Genomic DNA, 22,084 nt, shown 5'->3' with positions numbered 1-22,084 from the left:
AAAAAAAAAAAAAAAAAAAAAAAAGAGAGATGAGGTTTCCTCCTGTTCCCCAGGCTGGAGGGCAGTGGTGTGATTACAGGCACAGGCCACCATCCCCAGTTAATTTTTTTTAAGAGACATGTTACATGCTCAGGCTGGTCTCAAGCTCTTGGCCTCAAGGGATCCTCCTGCCTTAGTCTCCCAAGTAGCTGGCATTATAAGGATGAGCCACTGTACGGCCAGTAATCTGTATTTCACAAGCCTTAGGGGATTCTGATGCAGGTAAAGCATTAACTATAGGACTGAGAGCAAGCCACAAGATGGAGAAAGCTATCTGCTGACCAAGAACGCTGTAATGGGATGTTCTAGGAAAAAAGTTAAATTTGTTTTATTAATCTATGAATAAATTAGTGGTTTCTTAAAGCAGGTGGTGCTATATTCATTAAGAGACTGGGTTTGATGTAAGCTCTCAGTCTCTCGGCCTCAGCCTTCCTCAGGCAACAGAAGGGACTGATACAGACTGTCCACTGAAGCCCACCCATACCTGGGGTTAAACATTCAACCCTAGAAGGGCAAAGGGCAAGAGGTTGGGAGGGGTTGATCAGCAGCTAGACAGAGAGACTCCAGGACACCAGACTTTGTAATGAGAGGAGAGAACCTATGTATACTACAGTGAATCTCTCTTGCCCTTCTCCCGATGGGATCGCATCTTTGGTAGCCAAGTGGGAGGGAGCAGCAAGGAGAAGCAGTAGATGAAGAGAAATATTTCTCACACCCGAACTTCACTCCTGGGCCCAGTTCCAGTGTCTCTTGATCCCCTATCCCTAACTGTAGAGACTGTTAAACTCAACTACAGAGCTCCCTGCAGAGATGCTGATGGCTATAACAGGCATACAGGGAACAAGACCCATTGGCTAAAACCATCCCTAGAGCTCATGTCTGAGGAGGCAGGGCATCACCTGTCCTTCTACATTTTAGTAAGAACCATAAATAGCTTCCTTAGTTAAATGGGAAGCCAGTTCTCTATAGAGTATGTTATATTCAACCAAACTCCCCAGTGAGCAGAGCTTCAGAAACAGGAGACTCTCCAAACATTTATTCAGTTGATTTCTGAAAACTCCACACTCCGTAACTGCCTCAACACAACTTGTGGTGTCCCTGAAAGTGGCCACTAGGGCACTGAGGAAGGGGATGCCAATAATGGGTTGCTCCAAAAGAACTAGTGTGGCAGAGGCTGTCCACTGGCAGATGGATCCACACTGGGCTGCAGGGGATCTTCTCCCAGCCCCAGACAGTGGAGCCAGAGTGGAAGTCCCAGGCCTCACACCTCTGCAGGGACCTGGTAACGCCTCCTTCACTCTCTCTGAGCAATCACCCAGCTGGCTGGTTTCACAGAGTCTCAGGTGGGAGCCCTGAAACCAGAACCACGTTGAACGCTTGCTTCACCATTGATGTCTCTTCTTTGATAGGTGTTCCCCNGGGATCCTCCTGCCTTAGTCTCCCAAGTAGCTGGCATTATAAGGATGAGCCACTGTACGGCCAGTAATCTGTATTTCACAAGCCTTAGGGGATTCTGATGCAGGTAAAGCATTAACTATAGGACTGAGAGCAAGCCACAAGATGGAGAAAGCTATCTGCTGACCAAGAACGCTGTAATGGGATGTTCTAGGAAAAAAGTTAAATTTGTTTTATTAATCTATGAATAAATTAGTGGTTTCTTAAAGCAGGTGGTGCTATATTCATTAAGAGACTGGGTTTGATGTAAGCTCTCAGTCTCTCGGCCTCAGCCTTCCTCAGGCAACAGAAGGGACTGATACAGACTGTCCACTGAAGCCCACCCATACCTGGGGGTTAAACATTCAACCCTAGAAGGGCAAAGGGCAAGAGGTTGGGAGGGGGTTGATCAGCAGCTAGACAGAGAGACTCCAGGACACCAGACTTTGTAATGAGAGGAGAGAACCTATGTATACTACAGTGAATCTCTCTTGCCCTTCTCCCGATGGGATCGCATCTTTGGTAGCCAAGTGGGAGGGAGCAGCAAGGAGAAGCAGTAGATGAAGAGAAATATTTCTCACACCCGAACTTCACTCCTGGGCCCAGTTCCAGTGTCTCTTGATCCCCTATCCCTAACTGTAGAGACTGTTAAACTCAACTACAGAGCTCCCTGCAGAGATGCTGATGGCTATAACAGGCATACAGGGAACAAGACCCATTGGCTAAAACCATCCCTAGAGCTCATGTCTGAGGAGGCAGGGCATCACCTGTCCTTCTACATTTTAGTAAGAACCATAAATAGCTTCCTTAGTTAAATGGGAAGCCAGTTCTCTATAGAGTATGTTATATTCAACCAAACTCCCCAGTGAGCAGAGCTTCAGAAACAGGAGACTCTCCAAACATTTATTCAGTTGATTTCTGAAAACTCCACACTCCGTAACTGCCTCAACACAACTTGTGGTGTCCCTGAAAGTGGCCACTAGGGCACTGAGGAAGGGGATGCCAATAATGGGTTGCTCCAAAAGAACTAGTGTGGCAGAGGCTGTCCACTGGCAGATGGATCCACACTGGGCTGCAGGGGATCTTCTCCCAGCCCCAGACAGTGGAGCCAGAGTGGAAGTCCCAGGCCTCACACCTCTGCAGGGACCTGGTAACGCCTCCTTCACTCTCTCTGAGCAATCACCCAGCTGGCTGGTTTCACAGAGTCTCAGGTGGGAGCCCTGAAACCAGAACCACGTTGAACGCTTGCTTCACCATTGATGTCTCTTCTTTGATAGGTGTTCCCCCAGATATTGATGAGTCACCGTGGCCCACCTGGCAGGGCGGCTGGCCCTCTAGCTGCAGTCAGTTCACTCCCTCTTTCCCACCAGCCAGCGCACAGCCCTGGTGCAGCCGTGGCTGAGGAAAGTGACCAGAGCACCAGGCAGGGGCATGTTCCAGGCCCCAGTCTCCCTGCCATGCTCTATTGTATGGATCTCCAGAGGGTCCATGGATTCCAACTGGGATTTGCAGAAAGGGCATTGGGAAGGAGTGGGAGGTTGGTCAGAGAAGACACCTAAGTGTGAGACTCAGAAACAGCAGAAGAGTGGAATGGGGTCTGATCACGGGGTCACCAGGATGCCCAGGGGCATCATCAGACACAGGACTAGGATGAGGGAGTCTGCTGAATTCAGACAGGAAGCTTGTCTCAGGTGATCAATAATCCATTTCTTGTAGAAACTAACTTCTGTGTAAACTCCAGGGTATCCTTTGCGACCGCAGCCAACACCCCAGCTCACAATCCCCACCTGGAACCATGTGCCATTTAATTCACAGACCAGGGGCCCCCCAGAATCTCCCTGGAAAAAGAAAGATAGTCACTGTAGGAAAGAAATAGGATCCACATCAGAGCAGGCTAATTGCACTGCAATGGGCTGCAGAGCTAGGCACTCAGGAGGCTTCCCCAGGAACCCGTAAGACCCTCCCTAGCCTTGGGTATCAGTCAGTATGAGATCTGAGAATCGACAATTTCCAATAAACTAAAATCATGTACCGACTAAAAAGGTGTGTTCCAAAAAACAGAATATACATAATGAAATCGTGCCTACTCTGAGACAATAATGAGTCAAGTGCTTACCTGAGTACACTGCCTGCCACACAGAAGGGGCTCAAGACATGGAGCGTGTATTGTTGGTGGGACCTGCCTGATTCACCCCTCCTCCCACTCTAGGCTGTGTCAGCTGCTCTCTCCTGAAGGATCAGGTAGGCTGCCCAGGAGAGCCTTGGTGGCTTGTCCTCATGTCCCATTACCATGAATAAGGGTAACAGAGAGGCTAGGAGATAACCCAGGCCCTACTGGCTGGGGATGAGGAAGCTTTGAGGAGACAACTACAGTGCTGAGGTAGCAAGAGGCCCATGAACTGACCTGACAAGAATCCTTCCCTTGGTCATTATAGCCACAGACGGTCCCCCTTGTGACCATTTTACTCTTGGCTACACTCTTCTTCTTGATCATCTCACGACATTGCTCATGACGCATAATGTTTAGCTCAGCCTCCTGAAGAACAAATGGCTCTGATCCTGAAACTGCAAAGAGACAACTTACAAGAGAGTGGATCTTCACAAAGGGATATAACAGGAGCCCCTAGTGCCCACTCTGAGTCCTGATCAGTGTGTTTAACACAACTGCCCGAATTAAAGGAAGTCAGGGCAGTGGATATTGGCCCCACTTGACACAGAAGGAAACTTGAGCCTAATGTTGACATGGAGAAAGGAAAGGACAAGAAGCAAAATCAAGACAGTAAAAGGAAAAACAGATCATTGTCGGCCTGAAAAATGACAACCAAGTATCAGTCACTCTGAGTATCAGCAGAAATGACAGGCTGTCCTCTGCATCAGTAAAGCATCTTTACTTTCTAGAGCATCTACTTTCTAGACTCTTGGACAGGTAGTGCCTCTCCCTAAGGATAGGAGCCCCCACAGCCTCACTGGCAGGGTTGCTCTGGCTTGGCCTACACTGCTAGGGTGAAGAAGTTCGACCCATCAAGGCAGGAACTTCTAGTGGGGGTTGGCTCCTATTGGCAGACAGCTCATCACCCTCAGCTGAAATTCATCCTGAAGAGAACCCACTACGCCTGGCCCCCAAGCCCCCAGGTCCCAATGTGACAACAGAAATTCATAACATAGTTGTTAAATTACTTCCTGGCAGCATCTTCTCCACCCTCCTCCCTCACCCACATGCTAGAAAATGGCCTGCCTGCCTCTCCCAATAGCTTGCAGACCAAGCCCAGCCCACCAGGCTGTCCCACCTCAGCATCCTGTCTGTCTCACCACTCTCTGACACTCGGCCCCATCCAGTCACCCAGCACTCTGTCCCAGTTTCCACTTCAAAAAGTTTTTCCGGGAGGCACACAGGCTGGATGTGTGAGGAATAATTCACAGAGTAGGCAAGCAGAGCAAGGGCAATGTCGTTTGTCAAACTGGCAAAATCAAAATTGCTAGGAAAAATGATGTCTTCAACAGGGATCACCAGTGCGTTTTTGGAACCAGCATTCAAGTCAGTGTCTCCCAGCTTCACCTTGTATTCCAAATCACTGTTAAGAGAAAAGATGGCCTTCACAGATATCCTGGCGGGGGGTGGGGGGGGGGCATCTATGCTCCCCTTCCACACCTTCCAGGTGCTTCCCAGCCTGGTCCCATCTTCCTATGCCAGCCAGCAGCCACCTCCCTTCCTGCAAACCACATCCCCCCAGGACCGCTGACCACTTTAGCCAGTGGTCCCCAGATCAGCGGAGGCGGCAACACCTGGAAACTTGTTAGAAATGCTAATCCTCAGATCTCACCCAGACTGGATAAAAACTATGGGGCTATCACCCCCTTTTACAGATGAGGAAGAGGAAGTTCAGGGAGGGGGACAGACTGGCTCCAGGTCCCGCAGCCTGATCAGGGCCCAAGCTCTGAGCCCCAAACACTCACCTAAAGACACAGTGGGCGGCAGTGAGCACCCAGCGCCTGTCGATGAGGGAGCCTCCGCAGAGGTGTTTGTCTTCGGTCTGGAGGCTCACCTGCCAGGGCCACTTCCTGTTTAGGGCTGGCAATCCTCCAATTATCCTTGAAACACGGTGGCCACAGGCTGGTGGGCTCAGTAAAGAGAGGGGACTGGAAGTGAAGCCACTACCTTCCCCCCACCCCCACCAGGCTGCCCAGGGCGGAGGCGGGTTATCCTCTCTCTCAAATCCTGTAGGTCAGGGTCTTACCCTCAACCTCCCTGAGCCAGGCTGCGTCCCCTTTGACCTCCCAGGCAGGCCAGGACAGATCTAGCACCAGAAACAATACCCTGAGAAAATTGCCTTCCAAGGTCAGAGATCCTGTCGGATTCCAAGGCTTCTCCCACTGTAGATGCTGAAGTAACCCAGGATCCTGGAGGCCCTGCGGGCGCTGAAGTCCCTGGAGCTACAGAGGTTTCTGGAATTTTTGGGAATTTCGGGTGCACAGGAGGTGTCCGGGCTTCTGGGCTTGCCAGGTTCACTCTGGAATCCTTCTCGGGTCGGTATGGCTCACCTGGTGAAGACCGGGACCCGTGGCAAACAGGAGCTGGCCTGGCGGCGCCTCCTCCGCGTCTGCCTGTTCCCACAGCACCCCCACTGCCACCCCACACCCAGCGTGGGCGCAGCCCCGCCCCGCCCTGCCCTGCCCTGTCCAGTCCCGGCCTCACTGAGCAGGGGCTGAAGAAGCTGAAGCCAGATCAGGAAGTGGAGGCTCAGGCGTGTGCCTCCACGGCCCCTGCGTAGGCCATCCTGGGACGCCATGGGCACAGTCAGCACGCCTTGCGGCGGCTCCGCCCTGGTCCTGGTGTTGGCCGGAACCGGGTGTGCCTGCAGAGACCTGAGGCGGCTCTCGCGATCCCCAGTCACTCAGCAAAAACGAATCCGGGTAGTACTGTGAAGGAAGCGGCTTTCAATATGTTATTCGTCCTGTGAACCTTAAGATAGAGATTTTCGTGGATTATCCAGTTGAGTGTAATTTTTTTTTTTCGATGGAGTCTCACTCTTTCGACCAGGCTAGAGTGTAGTGGCATGATCTCAGATCATTGCAGCCTCCACCTCCCAGGTTCAAGCGATTCTCCTGCCTCAGCCTCCCAAGTAGCTAGGATCACAGGCGCGGGCCACTACGCCTGGCTAATTTTTGTATTTTTAGTAGAGACGGGGTTTCACCATGTTGCCCAGGCTGGTCTCAAACTCCTGACCTCACGTGATCCTCCCGCCTCGGCCTCTCAAAGTGCTGGGACTATAGGGGTAAGCCACTGCGTCCGGTCCAAGTTGAGTGTAATCTAATCACTGGATACCCTTCAAAGCAGCAGAAAATACAGTCTACCCAGTGGAAGATTTCAAGTGAAACAGAAAGAGCCTCCTGGGCTGCTGTTCCAGCTACTCCGAAGGCTGTGGCGGAAGGGTCACTGCAGCCCGGGGGTTTGCCTACAGCCTGGACAATATATTGAAATGCCATCTCTTTAAAACAAAACAAAACAGAACAAAGTATGATAAATAGAAAACACAAAACAAGATGACTATAATCAGTCCTAATACAATGGCAATTGTGTTACATGCAAATGTGTTGAAAAAAACAAACAAAACAAAGACTTTATAATTAGAGAAAAAAGATATCTTCCAGAAATATACTATATGAAGAGACAAATTTAAAACAAAAAGATACAGATAAATTGGAAAGGGGGGATAGAAAAAGAAATACCAAGCAAATCTGAAACACAAAGTAAGTGGTATAGCAATTTTTTTCCTAGATCATAGTATTTAAGGCAAGATCATGATAAAGGGACAAAGAGGAATCTTATTATATAAAGTAAAAATAAGAAATGATCAAGAAGATGCAGAGAAAAGCCTATAATACACAAAGAAACAGGTGACCAATTAATGGGAGACTGGAGTTTTTGATATGTTCCCCTTAAGAAACTGCTGGATTACACAAACAAAATTAGCAAAGATAAAGAAGATTTGACTATTACAATTAATCATCTTCACCTTAGCTGTATAATAAAATTTACAACTACCAACAGAGAACCCTTGCTCAATGACCACAAAGGGAACATTCAGAAATGATGCCACAGAGAACAACAAACTCCAGGGAATCATTGGCATATAGATTCTGTTCTTAAGTAACAAGTCAATAATATTAAAATTAGTTTTTAACATATCAAAAAATCCCATCTTTCTGAAACAAAAACAAAACCCTTCTAAGTGATTCTCCTATAAAAGAAAATCATGAGGGAAATAATGAACATTTAGAGGTGACTGCCAATGAAAACACTACATATCAAAGCATATGTGATGCAGATAGACCAGTCCCAGAAAGTAATTTACAGCTTTGACAAGATCAGAAAAGAAAGACTGATAGCAAATGAGCTAAACATCCAACTCAGAAAGTTAAAAGGATCAATGGAGTAAACTCAAAGAAAGAATTTGAGACAAAGGAGAAAATAATGGAAAAAGGAGACAGAAATCAATAAAGTAGCCAGGCACAGTGTCTCAGGCCTGTAACACCAACACTTTGGGAGGCTGCGGTGGGAGAATTGCTTGAGCCCAGGAGTTCAAGACCAGCCTGGCAACATAGTGAGACCCTGTCTCTACTAAAAATAAAAAAAACCATCAGGTATGGTGGTGTGCACCTATAGTCCCAGCTACTTGGGAGGATGAGACAGGAGAATCTTTTGTGCCCATGAGTTCAAGGGTACACTGAGCTATGATCAGGCTGCTGCACTTCAGCCTGGGTGATAGAGTGACACCCTCTCTCTTAGAAAAAAAAAAAAAGGAAATCAATAAATAGAGAAAAAATTATGGAGAGAATTAGCACAATCAGAATTTTGTTATTTGAAAAGCCTAATAAAATAGACAACATTCTAGTAAGATTAAGATAAAAGAAAAAAAGCAAAATACAAAATGAAAAAGGGAAAGCAACTTAAAGAGATATTTTTTAATTACCTATGATAGATATTTTTAACTATAAAGGAATATTGGCTGGAAACTGTGGCTCATGCCTATAATCCCAACACTTTGGGCAACTGAGGCAGGAGGATTGCTTGAGCCCAGGAGTTTGAGACCAGCCTAGGCAACATAGTGAGACCCTGTCTCTGAATCAAATCAAATAAAATAAATTAGCTGAGCATAGTAGTGCATGCCTGTAGTCCTAGCTACTCAGGAGGCTGAGGCAAGAGGATCACTTGAGCCTAGGAGGTTGAAGTTATAGTAAGCTATGGATTGTACCACTGCACTCCAGTCTGGGTAACAGAGCAAGACCCGAAAAAAAAAAAAAGAAAAAGAGAGAGAGGAGAGAGAGAGAGAGAGAAGAAAGAAAGAAGTTATTGAATGCTGACTTCTCCTTCTGGCCGTGGAATATAAAGACTGACCTTCCCACCTGAAACAACCAAAAATGGACAAAAATCTGAAACAATAGTTTTTAAGACACTGGACACCAACCAAAAAAAATAGAATCCCTAATAGATGGGGAACAAATGGAGTAAGCCCTATGATTATCTCAGGTTTATGACTGAGAGAATTTCCAGGCCATAGTACAGAGAAGGAGAACGCAGGCAGAATCCAGCAGGCTCCTGGATGTGAGCAGGTATTGCTGAGAGGCCAGGAACACGGAGGCAGCTATGTTGATAAAATACTGCAGAGGGAGTCGCACAAAGAAAGAACACAAAGATCTGCAGAGGTTCCCTGCTGTAGTTTGGAGGTTTGTCCCCTCCACATCTCATGTTGAAATTTGATCCCCAGTGCTGGAAGTGGGGCCTAATGGTATGTGTCAGGGTCACAGGGGTGGATCTCTCATGAATAGATTAATACCCTTCTTGGAAGAGCAGGAGTGAGTGAGTTCTCACTATATTAGCTGCCAAGAGAGCTGGTTGTTAAAAAGAGCCTGGCACATCCACGTCCCCTCTCTTGCTTCCTCTCTTGCCATGTGATCTCTATATACTAGCTCCCCTTTGCCTTCTGCCATGAGAGGAAGAAGCCTGAGGCTCTCATCAGAAGCAGATGCTGGCACCATGCTTCTTTACAGCCTAGAGAACCATGAGCCAAATAAACCTCTTTTTCTTATAAATTACCCAGCCTCAGGTATTCCTTTATAGCAACAGAAATACTCCCCCTTGAGTATTAAACTGAGTACTGGTCAGTGCATGTCTGTGAGGAAACAACCTGAAGCTAGAGAAATAACCACGGAAAAGAATTAGAAGTAACAATGCCTGGTGCTCACACAGGGCCAAGAATAGAGCCTGCTTCCATTGGTTGGACAAAATAACTCAAGATTCACAGAGCAGTGGGTGGAGTATCCAGGAAGGTCTTGCCTCAGCAATGGGGAATCATTAGGCCTAGACTGAGAATTGTCCAGCTTAAAAAAATCTTAAAAGCAAGATCTGAAAAGATCAAACAGTTTCCAAGTAGTTTAAATGCATCCCAAAACAAAGCTCAAGAATATTTATGAGAATATGAAAATATCAAACAGCCAACAAGGTAAAAGTCACAATATCCAGTATCCAATCAAAGAATACCCAACATGCAAGAAGCATGAAAATATAACTGATAATGATGGGAATCATCAATTAATTTTATCTTCTTCAAACTGACACAGATGTTAAATGCTCAGGCGAGAGCATTAAAACAGTCATTATAACTTTAAGTTATACATATACATATATATTCAAAAAGTTCAGGAGAGATATCTAAGATGAAAAATGACCCAAATCAAACTTCTAAAACGAAAACTACCGTGTATGTTAGAAATACACTCATGGGATTAGTAGCATATTAAACTTCGTGGAAGAAAAGATTAGTAAACTTGAAAACCTAACAATTAAAAAAAACTTGACCAGGCTCAGTGGCCCATGCCTGTAATCCCAGCACTTTGGGAGGCCAAGGAGGGTGGATCACCTGAGGTTGGAAGTTCAAGACCAGCCTGACGAACACAAAAATTAGCCAGGCATGGTGGTGCATGCCTGTAACCCCAGCTACTTGGGAGGCTGAGTCAGGAGAATTGCTTGAACCCAGGAGGCGGAGGTTGTCGTGAGCCGAGATTGCTCCATTGCACTCCAGCCTGGGCAACAAGAAGGAAACTGTATCTCAAAAAAAAAAAAAAATTCAAAATGAAACAGAAAAAAAGAGAGAGAGAGAGAGAGAACATCAGTGAGCTGTGTCCTAATGTGTGAGTATTTGGACAAAAATATTTAAAGAAATATTGTTCAAATGTTTTTAATTTGATGAAAACTATAACTCCACAAATCTAGTAAGCTCAGTGAACACCAAAGAAGGAAACATGAAGAAAACTAAACCAGGCCGGGAGTGGTGGCTCATGCCTGTAATCCCAGCACATTGGGAGGCTGACGTGGGCAGATCACCTGAGGTCAGGCATTTGAGAACAGCCTGGCCAACATGGTGAAAGCCTCTCTCTATTAAAAACATGAAAACTAGCTGGATGTGGTAGCGCACACCTGTAGTTCCAGCTACTCGGGAGGCTGAAGCAGGAGAATTGCTTAAACCCGAGAGGCGGAGGTTGCAGTGAGCCAAGATCACACCACTGTACTCCAGCTTGAACGACAGAGAGACTCCATAGAAAAAAAAAAAAAAATATATGTGTGTGTGTGTATATATATATATGTAAAAAAAGTATATATATATATATATGTGTGTGTGTGTGTGTGTGTAAAACTAAACCAAAGCACAACTTAATTAACTTGCTTAAAACCAGTGATAAGTACAGAAGAACAAAGATAAGGATGACAGTAGAATTCTCATCAGAAGCTATACAAGCAGGAAGACAGTTGAGCACCATTTTTTAAGTGCTGGAAGAAAAGAACTTGTAGAATTTTATTTCAAAAATGAAGACAAAATACAGACTTTTTTCAGACATGCATAAGATGAAAGACTCTCACCAGCAGACCTGCACTATAAAAAAGTTAAAATCATTCAGACAGAAGGAACACTATACCAGATGAAAATCTGGATTTACGTAAGGAAATGAAGAGTGCTGGGAAAGATAACTACATGGGATATATGTAAGATACTTTTCTTTTATGTAAATATCTTTAAAAGATAATTTAATTGACTATTTAAACAGAACTAACAATGTACAGTGAGGTTTGTAATATGTATGCAAGAAGATGTATGACAGTAGCACAAAGATCAGGAGAGAGAGAAATATAAATATGTTGTTTTTGTGTGTGTGTGGTTTTTTTTTTTTTTTTTTTTGAGACAGAGTTTCGCTCTTGTTGCCCAGGCTGGAGTGCAATGGCACAATCTTGGCTCACTGCAACCTCCGCCTCCCAGGTTCAAGCAATTCTCCTGCCTCAACCTCCCAAGTAGCTGGGATTACAGGTGCCCGCCACCATGCCTGGCTAATTTTTTCTATTTAGTGGAGACAGGGTTTCACCATGTTGGCCAGGCTGGTCTCAAACTCCTAACCTCAGGTGACCCACCACTTCAGCCTCCCAAAGTGCTGGGATTACAGGTGTGAGCCACCGTGCCTGGCAAATATGTTGTTTTCAATCTGAGAAAGCTAATTGAAAAAACAAAAAAAGAAAAAGAAAGAAAAAAGAAATATGTCATAAGTTTTGTATCCTAAATGTGAAGTGATATAGTATCACATGCAGCTGCAAGAACTACCAAGTTCTCCAGGATAACAGCACAAAGAGAAGACCAAAAGCCAAGTGGAAGAGGCAAAAGCAAGGTATCACTGACAGAATTTTAAATCTCTGGTGCCCATAGCCACAAAAATTCAACTCTGGTAGCTACAACAACAAACTAAAGCACAGCCCATTCCTTATTAGAGTATCACAAATCTCTGTAATAACCACCAAGCAGAAGGAAGCCTGTGTTTTTCTCCAAGGATAGAAAATATTTATATTAGTTATCTCCTGATACAGTAACAGAAATGGAGAATGTCTAACTTTCAACGAAAATTACAAGGCAAATCAGAAGGCAAAAAAAAAACCAGTCTAAGAAAAAGCAATAATCAGTACTAGACTCAGATATGACATAGATGTTGGAACTGTATGTACATTTAGGAAAGACCTGAGAAGACCCTAATCTCTCACCTCCAGCTAGCTTTGAGTGTCTGTGCATGTCAGAAATGAAAGCTAAGAATGCTAGGGCAAACTGAAGTGTTGTAGACATGCCCCAACAAACAGAGCTCCTTAGCACAGGCTGGAAAATTTGTTGATTCAAGGCATTTAAGAAAATCTCTATCTAATTATTAGCTGAGCACTAAAGCTAACAAGCAGAGATTTCGTGGCCATATATGACAAAGAAGAGCCTTACAGAGTTAGTTTAGAAAAGTCACTAATGAAACAAACAGCAGCAGCAACAACAAATAGTAATAATAACAAAACCTGAGGAACGTGAGAATGTGATTTCCATAGTTACAACATATAGTATTTAAACTGTTCTGTTAAAAAAATTATGTGGCATGCAAAGAAACAAAAAAGTATGGCCTATACCAAGGGTGGGAGAATAGGGAAAGAAGTCAAAAGAAACTGCCACTAGGAAACCCAGAAGCTGAACTTACTAGACAAACAATTTAAGTAAGCTATTTTAAATGTGTTCAAAGAACTAAAGTATGCTGTCTACAGAAGTAAGGAAAGTATGAAAATGCCATCTCACAAAATAAAAATATTACCAAAGAGAAATGATTTTTTTTATATAGAAAATCTAGAGTTGGAAATTACAAACACTGAAATGAAAATTCACAGGAGGAACTCAAAAGTAAACATGAGCTGGCCGAAGAATCAGTGAACTTAAAGATAGGTCACTTGAGATTATCTACTCTGGAAAGCAGACAAGTAAAATAATGATGACAAATAAACAGGACTTCAGAAACCTGTGGGACACCATTAAGTATGTCAACACAACATAATGGAAGTTCTATACAAAGAGGAGAGAAAGGGGGAAGAAAAGATATCTAAAGAAATAATTGCCTAAAATGTCTCAAATTTGATGAAAAACATGAATCTACACATCAATGAATTCCAAATAAAATAAACTTGAAGATATGCACATTTCAAAATTTTATAAACAAAGAGTTGCATAACAATGACAAAGAGAGACTCTTCAAAGCAGCAACAGGGAAGCAATTCATCACACACATGGAATCCCCAATAAGATTATGAGCTGACTTCTCATCGGAAGGTATGGAGTCTGAAGGCGGTTGGGTGACACATTTAAAGTCCTGAAAGAAAAAGACTGTCAACCAAGAATTCTATGTGCAACTCAAGTATCCTTTAAAAATAAAAAATACAGGGAGTTATGTCAGGGAAGATGGCAGAGTAGGAAATTCCAGGAATATAACTCCTTACCTAGATGACAATTGTATTGGCAGGAACTGTTTGAAGTAACTAGAGTCTGGAGTCTATTTGAACCCTTACAGCTTCAAGGAGAAAACTTGGCCAGTAGATTAGTTAGTTTCTACCAATTTAAGCTTTAAACATGATAGCAGCTAAACACCCCTTACTCCTAGCCTCACAGCAGGCAACTATGCCCATGTTCCTAGTGCAGCTTACTGGAGCCAGAATGGGCAATAACAACCTTCTCCTCCAAGTAACAGGAGTCAGTGTTCTGTAGCTTATTGCTACTTTTGATCACTGAGGTGTAGGCACACAGACTAGCCACCATTGATTCAACTGCCACTGGCTGACACAGCTTTCAGGAGATTTAAAGGAACAGCACCTGCTTATTTGTTTGTATTTCTTTTTACCCTTTTTTTCCCATTGGAGAGCCAGATATTTAAAGATCCAGACATTTCAAAGCAACTGTGAGCTGGGCATGGTGGCTCACACCTATAATCCCAGCACTTTGGGAGGCCAAGGCAGGAGGATCACTTAAGCCCAGGAGTTTGAGAGCAGCCTAGGCAACATGATGAAACCCTATCTCTACAAAAAATACAAAAATTAGCCAGACGTGGTGGGATGCTCCTGTAGTCCCAGCTATTTGGGAGGTTGAGGTGGGAGGATGATTTAAGCCCAAGAGGTAGAGGTTGCTGTGAGCTGAGATTGTGCCACTGCACTCCATCCTGGGCGATGGAGCCGGACCCTGTCTCAAAAAAAAAAAAAAAAAAAAAATTATTGAGTCTGAGGAAAAGAAAGGAAAAAATTAAAATGAAAGGAATAAAATATAGACCAGACCAAGCGTGGTGGCTCACATCTATAATCCCAGCACTTTGGGAGGCCAGGGCTGGTGGATCACCTGAGGTCAGGAGTTCGAGGCCAGCCTGACCAATATGGTGAAATCCCACCTCTACTAAAAATGCAAAAATTTGCTGGGCATGGTGGCACATGTCTGTAATCCCAGCTACTCAGGAGGCTGAGGCAGGAGAATCACTTGAACCCGGGAAGTGGAGTAAGCCAAGATCATGCCATTGCCCTCCAGCCTGGGTGACAAGAGTGAAACTCCATCTCAAAAAATAAAAATAAAAATATATAGACCAGTATTTCTTAAGAATGAATTTAGATGTAGAAATTCTCAATAAAATAATAGCAAACTGAATGCAACAATAAATATAAAAGGTTATACACTATCAACACCATGACCAGTGGACTTTATCCTAGGAATGCAACTTTAGTATAACAGCCAAGAATCAATCAGTATAATATACCACATTAATAGGATTTTAAAAGACCTGTGAAAAGATCTAATACCCTTTCATGATAAAACATTGAACAAAATAGGAATAGAAAGAAATTTCCGGCCGGGCGCGGTGGCTCAAGCCTGTAATCCCAGCACTTTGGGAGGCCAAGACGGGTGGATCACGAGGTCAGGAGATCGAGACCATCCTGGCTAACACGGTGAAACCCCGTCTCTACTAAAAAAAATACAAAAAATCTAGCCGGGCGAAGTGGCGGGCGCCTGTAGTCCCAGCTACTCCGGAGGCTGAGGCAGGAGAATGGCCTAAACCCGGGAGGCGGAGCTTGCAGTGAGCTGAGATCTGGCCACTGCACTCCAGCCCGGGCGACAGAGCGAGACTCCGTCTCAAAAAAAAAAAAAGAAAAGAAAGAAATTTCCTAAACTTGATAAAAAGGCATCTATGAAATCCCCACAGGTAAAATCATACTTAATAGTGAAAGAATGGATACTTTCACCCTAAGATCAGGAAAAAGTCAAGGATATCTCCTTTCAGCACTTCCATTCAACATTGTACTGGCAGGTCTAGCAAGGTTAGCAGACAAGAAAAATAAATGAAAAGCATCCAGATTAAAAGGAAGAAATAAAACTATCTCTATACAAAGATGAATCTTGTATGTAGAAAATTCTACAGAATTTCGCAGAAATTTTTACAGAATTCTACAGAAAATTCTGCATGGATAACAAAGTGTCAGGCTAACATGACTAACACAAGCAAAGGAAAATAATAAAGCTCCAGTAGCTGACCCCACAAAAATGGAGATCTACAAATTGCCTGACAAATAATTTAAAATAACCATCTTAAAGATGCTCAGTGAGATGCAAGAAAACACAGACAGACAACTCAACAAAATCATGCATGAACAAAATTAGACATTTAATAAAGAGATTAAAACGATAAAACGTCCTGGAGCTGAAGAACACAATGACAGAGCTGAAAAGTCAATACAAAATTTTAACAGCAGAAGAGATCATGTAGAAGAAAAAAATCAGTGAACTCAGTGATATGTCATTTGAAATTAGCCACTAGAGATATAAAAATACAAGAGAAGTAAAAAAAATAAAGGGTCTGAGTGCAGTGACTCACATCTGTAATTCCAGCACTTTGGGAGGCCGAGGCAGGTGGATCACTTGAGGTTGGGAGTTCGAGACCAGCCTGACCAACATGGTGAAACCCCGTCTCTACTAAAAATATAAGTATTAGCCAGGCATGGTGGTGCACACCTGTAGTCTCAGCTACTCAGGAGGCTGAGGTAGGAGAATCACTGGAACCAAGGAGTAGGAGGTTGCAGTGAGCCACGATTGCACCACTGCACTGTAGCCTGGGTGACAGACTGAGACTTCATCTTAAAAAAATTAAAAAATAGGCTGGGCGCGGTGGCTCAAGCCTGTAATCCCAGCACTTTGGGGGGCCGAGATGGGCGGATCACAAGGTCAGGAGATCGAGACCATCCTGGCTAACACGGTGAAACCCCGTCTCTACTAAAAAATACAAAAAGCTAGCCGGGCGAGGTGGCGGGTGCCTGTAGTCCCAGCTACACGGGAGGCTGAGGCAGGAGAATGGCAAAAACATGGGAGGCGGAGGTTGCAGTGAGCTGAGATCCGGCCACTACACTCCAGCCTGGGCGACAGAGCGAAACTCCGTCTCAAAAAAAAAAAAAAAAAATTAAAAAATAAGAGATCTACGGGGTACCATCAAGGTATGTATTTATGAATTATGGGAGTTCCAAAAGAAGAATAAAAAGAGAAAGGGGCAGAACGTTTAATTAAATGTAGTTTAATTAAATGATTCCTGACGCCTAAAGGATCCCAAGCAAGATTAACCAAAAGAAGAATATCCTGAGACACATGATAGTGGTCTTTCTGTCTCCACGGAAGATTGGTTCCAGACCATCCACAGATACCAGAATCCATGGATGCTCAAGTCCTTTAAATAAAATGCATAGTATTCACATGTAACCTATGCACAACTTTCCATATACTTTAAATTATCTCAGGATTACTTATGATACCTAATACAATGTAAATGCTATGTAAATAGTTGTTATATTGTATTTTTGTATTAGCTTTTATTGTTGCATTATTATTTTATTTATTTTTTAATATTTTCAATCTGTGGTTGGTTGAATCCATGGATGCAGAAATCACAAATTTGAAGGCTTGATTGCGTGTCAAATTATCAGATGCCTAAGACAAAAAACCATGAAAGCATAAGAGAAAAGAGATTAATCACAAAGTATCTTAGTCCATTTGTGTTGCTATAACAGAATACCACAGACTGGGTAATTTATAAAGAAAAGAAATTTATTTCCCACAGTTCTAGAGGCTGGGAAGTTCAACAGCAAGGTGCTTTGGCAGCTGGGAAGTTCGTTCTGCTACATCCTAACATGGCAGAAGGCATCACATAGCAAGAGAGCAAAAGAGTTCAAACTAGAAGCCTCAAACCCTTTCATAATCAGCATTAATCCATTCATGAAAGTGGAGTCTTCATAGCCTAATGACCTCTCAAAGGTCATGCTTCTTAACACTGTTGCACTGGGGATTAAGTTACTAACACATGCTTTTGTGGGGACACATTCAAACCATAGCATGATAGAACCCTCATAAGGATATCAGTATACTTTTCAGTAAAAACCTGTAGGCTAGGGGGCGGTGGGTGAAAGATTTAAAGTGCTAAAAGAAAAAAAAGAGCTGCCAACCAAGAATACGATTGCCAGCAGGGCTGTAATTCAGAAATGAAGGAGAAATAAAGACATTCACAGACAAATAAAAGCTGAGGGAGTTCATTACCACAAACCTGCCTTACAAGAAAAGCTAAAGGTTGGGCCCAGTGGCTCACACGTGTAATCACAGCACTTTGAGAGGCTGAGGTGGGAGGATTGCTTGAGCCCAGGAGTTCAAGACCAGGCTAGCAACATAGGGAGACTCCATCTCTACACAAAACATTAAAAATTAATCAGGTGTGGTGGTACACATCTGTGATCCCAGCTACTCAGGAGGCTGAGATGGAAGGATTGCTTGAGGTGGAAGGTCGAGGCTGCAATGAGCCATGATCATACCACTGCACTTCAGTGTGGGTGACAAAGCAAGACTCTGTCTTTAAAAAATAAACAACAAAAAATATAACAGAATTAAAAGAAAAAAGAGAAAGGAGGCCAAGCTCGGTGGCTCATGCCTGTAATCTCAGCACTTTCGTAGGCTGAGGCGGGTGGATTACCTGAGGTCAGAAGTTCAAGACCAGCCTGGCTAACATGGTGAAATCCCATCTCTACTAAAAATACAAAAATTAGCTGGGCTTAGTGACACAACCCTGTAATCCCAGCTACTCGGGAGGCTGAGGCAGGAGAATTGCTTGAGCCAGGGAAGCAGAGGTTGCAGTGAGCCGAGATAGTGCCACTGAACGCCAGCCTGAGCAACAGAGTGAGACTCTGTCTCAAAAAAAAAAAAAGAAAGAAAAGAAAAAAAAAAGGAAAAGAAGTTCTTCAAGTTGAAACAGAAGAATGTTAAGTAGCAATATGAAAACATGAAAATATAAAACTCACTGGTAAAGGTAAGTATAACATCAAATCTAAATATTGTAAGGCCGGGCGTGGTCGCTCAAGCCTGTAATCCCAGCACTTTGGTAGGCCGAGATGGGCTGATCACAAGGTCAGGAGATCGAGACCATCCTGGCTAACACAGTGAAACCCCGTCTCTACTAAAAAATACAAAAGCTAGCCGGGCGAGGTGGCGGGCGGCTGTAGTCCCAGCTACTCGGGAGGCTGAGGCAGGAGAATGGCGTGAACCCGGGAGGCGGAGCTTGCAGTGAGCTGAGATCCAGCCACGGCACTCCAGCCTGGGCGACAGAGAGAGACTCCGTCTCAAAAAAAAATAAAATAAAATAAAAAATAAATAAATAAATATTGTAATGATGGTGTATAAATCACTTTGAAATCTAAAATATAAAGTAAAAGACAAAAAGATTAAAAATAACTATAGTTACAATAATTTGTTAATGGGTACATAACATTAAAAGATGTAAAGTGTGACATAGCATAAAATGTGGAGATGGGGGAGAAGCAAAAGTGTACAGTTTTGTATAAAATTGAAATTAAATTGTTATTAGGTTAAGGTAGAATGTTATAACTTTAAAATATTTTATATAAACCTCATAGTAACCCCAAAGAAAAACCTCTACTAGACCTGCAAAAAATAAATAGAAAGGAAACGAACACATACCATTACAAAAAAATCAACAAATCACAAAGGAAGACAGCAAGAGAGGAAAAAAAAAAACTAAAAAATAGAAAACGATTAACAAAATGGCAATAGTAAGTCCTTACCTATCAACAATTACCTTAAATGTGAATGAATTAAATTCTCCAATCAACAAACAGAATGGCTGAACAAATTTAAAAACAAGATCCAACAATATGCTACCTACAAATTACTCACTTCAGCCTTAGGGACACTCATAAGTTGAAAAGTGAAGAAATGGAAAAAGATATTCCACACATATGTAACCAAAAGAGAGTACAAGTAGCTATATTTACATCAGACAAAATAGAATTTCATTCAAAAACTGCCTCAAGAGACAAAGGTCACTATATAATGTTAAAGGGACCAATTCATTTAGAGGGTATAACAATTGGAAAATGTATACCTTATGTGTATTTCTACCTATGTACGTATGTGCCCCAATATTTAGAGCACTTAATTGTATAAAGCAATATTAACAAAATAGAGGGGTAAATAGTGACACAATAATAGTAGGGAACTTCAATACCCCACTGCCAATAGTAGATAGATTATACACACAGAAAAACAATAAAGCAACGGTGGTCTTGAATAATACTACAAACCTAATAGACCAAATAGATCCAACAGACAAATACAGAATATTCCATTCAACAGCAGCATAATACACATTATTCTCAAGCACACACAGAACATTACCTAAGATAGATTATATATTGGATCACAAAACAATTCTTAACAAATTTCAGAAGAAGATTTAAATTATATCAAATGTATTTTCTGACCACAAAGATATAAAACTAAATGTCAAGGCTGGGAGCAGTGGCTCATGCCTGTAATCCCAACACTTTGGGAGGCTGAGGTGGGTGGATCACTTGAGGTCAAGAGTTCGATACCAGCCTGGCCAACAGGGCGAAACCCTGTCTCTACTAAAAATATAAAAATTAGCCAGGCATGGCAGCACATGCCTCTAATCCCAGCTACTGGGGAGGCTGAGACAGGAGAATTGCTTGAACCTGGGGGGCAGAAGTTGCAGTGAGGCAAGATCAAGCCACTGCACTTCAGCCTGGGTGACAGAGTGAGACCCCATCTCTAAATAAATAAATAAATATCATTAACAAGAGAAATTTTAGAAATTTCAGAAATATGTGGATTCTACATAGCCAATAGGTCAAAGAATAAATGAAAACAGAAATCAAAAAGTGAGACAAATGAAAATTGAAACACAACCTACAAATGTGTGGAATGCAGCAAAAGCAGTTCTAAGAGGGAAGTTTGTAGCAATAAATGTCTACATTAGGGGGAAAAAAACTCAAATAAACAACCTAACTTTATACTTTAAAAAACTAGAAAAGGAACAAACTATGCCCCAAATCAGCACAAAGCAGGAAATAATAAGATTAGAGAGTAGAAATAAATGAAACAGAGACTAGAAAGATAATAGAAAAGATCAACAAAACTAAGAGTTGATTTTTTGTAAAGATAAACAAAATTGACAAACCTTTAGCTATTAATAGAATGACCAAGAAAAAACTGAGAGGACTCAAATACATAAAATTATAAATAAAAGAAGAGACATGACAACTGATACCACAGAAATACTAAGGACTATAAGAGACTATGAACAATTCTTGTTAGAATAACTGTTAGAAGTCAAAAATAAGTCCTTTGCTGCTTAGAAATGTCTTCTCTGAGATTGCTGTTTCATCACTCTTACATTCAGCCTTCCACAAAGCTAAAGGCCATGGACACAATGCAGCTAGGTTCTTGGCTACTGTATAACCAGGGTGGCCTTTACTCAAGTTTCCAGTAAGCTATTCTACATTTCCATCAAAGAACTCATCAGAATGGCTTTTACTGGTCATATTTCTATCAGCATTCTGGTCATGACACTTAACCAATATCTAGAAAGTTCCCAACTTTCCTTAGTCTCGTTTCCCATTTACTGGACCCTCACCAAAATCACCCTTAATACTCCATTCATGGGAATACAGGCTTTTTCTAGCCTGTTCCTCCGAATTCTTCCAGCTACAACCCATTACCCAGTTTCAAAGCTGCTTTCACGTTTTCAGGTATCCGTATAGTAACACTCCAGTCTCAGTACTAATTTCCTGTCTTAATCCATTTTCTGTTGCTATGACAAAATATCTGAGACTGGGTAATGTATAAAGGAAAGAGGTTTATTTAGCTTATAATTATGGAGGCTAGAAGGTCCAAGATTGGGCAGCCCCATCTGGACAGCCTCTGTGAGGGCCTCATGCTGAATCGTAATATGGTGGAGAAGCAGGAGTGTGCAAAGAAGGCAAAACCTAAGAGGCAACCTCGCTTTATAACAACCTACTCTCATGGGAGCTAATCCATTCCCAAGAGAACTAACACAGTGTTAGGCGAAACACATCAATCCATCTTTTTTTTTTTCTTTGTTTCAAGTTTTAATCAAAGCTTTTATATAAGATTACTTTATTCCTGCATCTTCTCAATTGTTTCTTCCTTGTATTTGCCCTTTTCCTTTCCTACTTGGCGAGACTTGGCTTTCCGTTCAAGGATCTTTTTGCGGTCTTTGTCCAGTTTTAGCCTAGTGATAACTACCTTGCTGGGGTGAATGCCTACGTGGACAGTTGTGCCATTAGCCTTTTCCTGCTGCACCCGTTCAATGTAGATAACATATTTCTTCCTGTAAACCTGGACTACTTTGCCAATTTGCTGACCTTTATAGTGTC

General features: G+C 42.8%; 1 protein-coding gene across 3 annotated transcripts in view; it reads right to left on the bottom strand.

The window, feature by feature from the left end:
* Positions 1 to 2,370: 2,370 nt before the first annotated feature.
* PRSS43 (serine protease 44) overlaps positions 2,371 to 22,084 on the bottom strand; it is a 39,239-nt gene continuing 19,525 nt past the window's right edge. Inside the window, exons 2-7 of one of the 3 annotated variants that reach the window (XM_017855754.1) lie at positions 6,167 to 6,390; positions 5,788 to 6,012; positions 5,428 to 5,584; positions 4,783 to 5,045; positions 3,878 to 4,038; positions 2,371 to 3,311 (exon numbers count right to left, since the gene is read on the bottom strand). In XM_017855754.1, the coding sequence (XP_017711243.1) occupies positions 3,075 to 3,311; positions 3,878 to 4,038; positions 4,783 to 5,045; positions 5,428 to 5,584; positions 5,788 to 6,012; positions 6,167 to 6,260 (1,137 nt within the window). In that variant the 5' untranslated portion in view covers positions 6,261 to 6,390 and the 3' untranslated portion in view covers positions 2,371 to 3,074. Of the gene's footprint in view, positions 3,333 to 3,877; positions 4,039 to 4,782; positions 5,046 to 5,427; positions 5,585 to 5,787; positions 6,013 to 6,166; positions 6,391 to 22,084 lie in introns of all 3 variants that reach the window. The other 2 variants (XM_017855756.1, XM_017855757.1) reach the window with 2 other exon arrangements.

The sequence above is a fragment of the Rhinopithecus bieti genome, unplaced genomic scaffold (genome assembly GCF_001698545.2).
Source record: "Rhinopithecus bieti isolate Rb0 unplaced genomic scaffold, ASM169854v2 scaffold_39746, whole genome shotgun sequence".
In the NCBI taxonomy this organism is placed as follows: Eukaryota; Metazoa; Chordata; class Mammalia; order Primates; family Cercopithecidae; genus Rhinopithecus; species Rhinopithecus bieti.
Note: the sequence above shows the minus strand (reverse complement) of the source record. Positions and strands in the feature narration are given on the sequence as shown.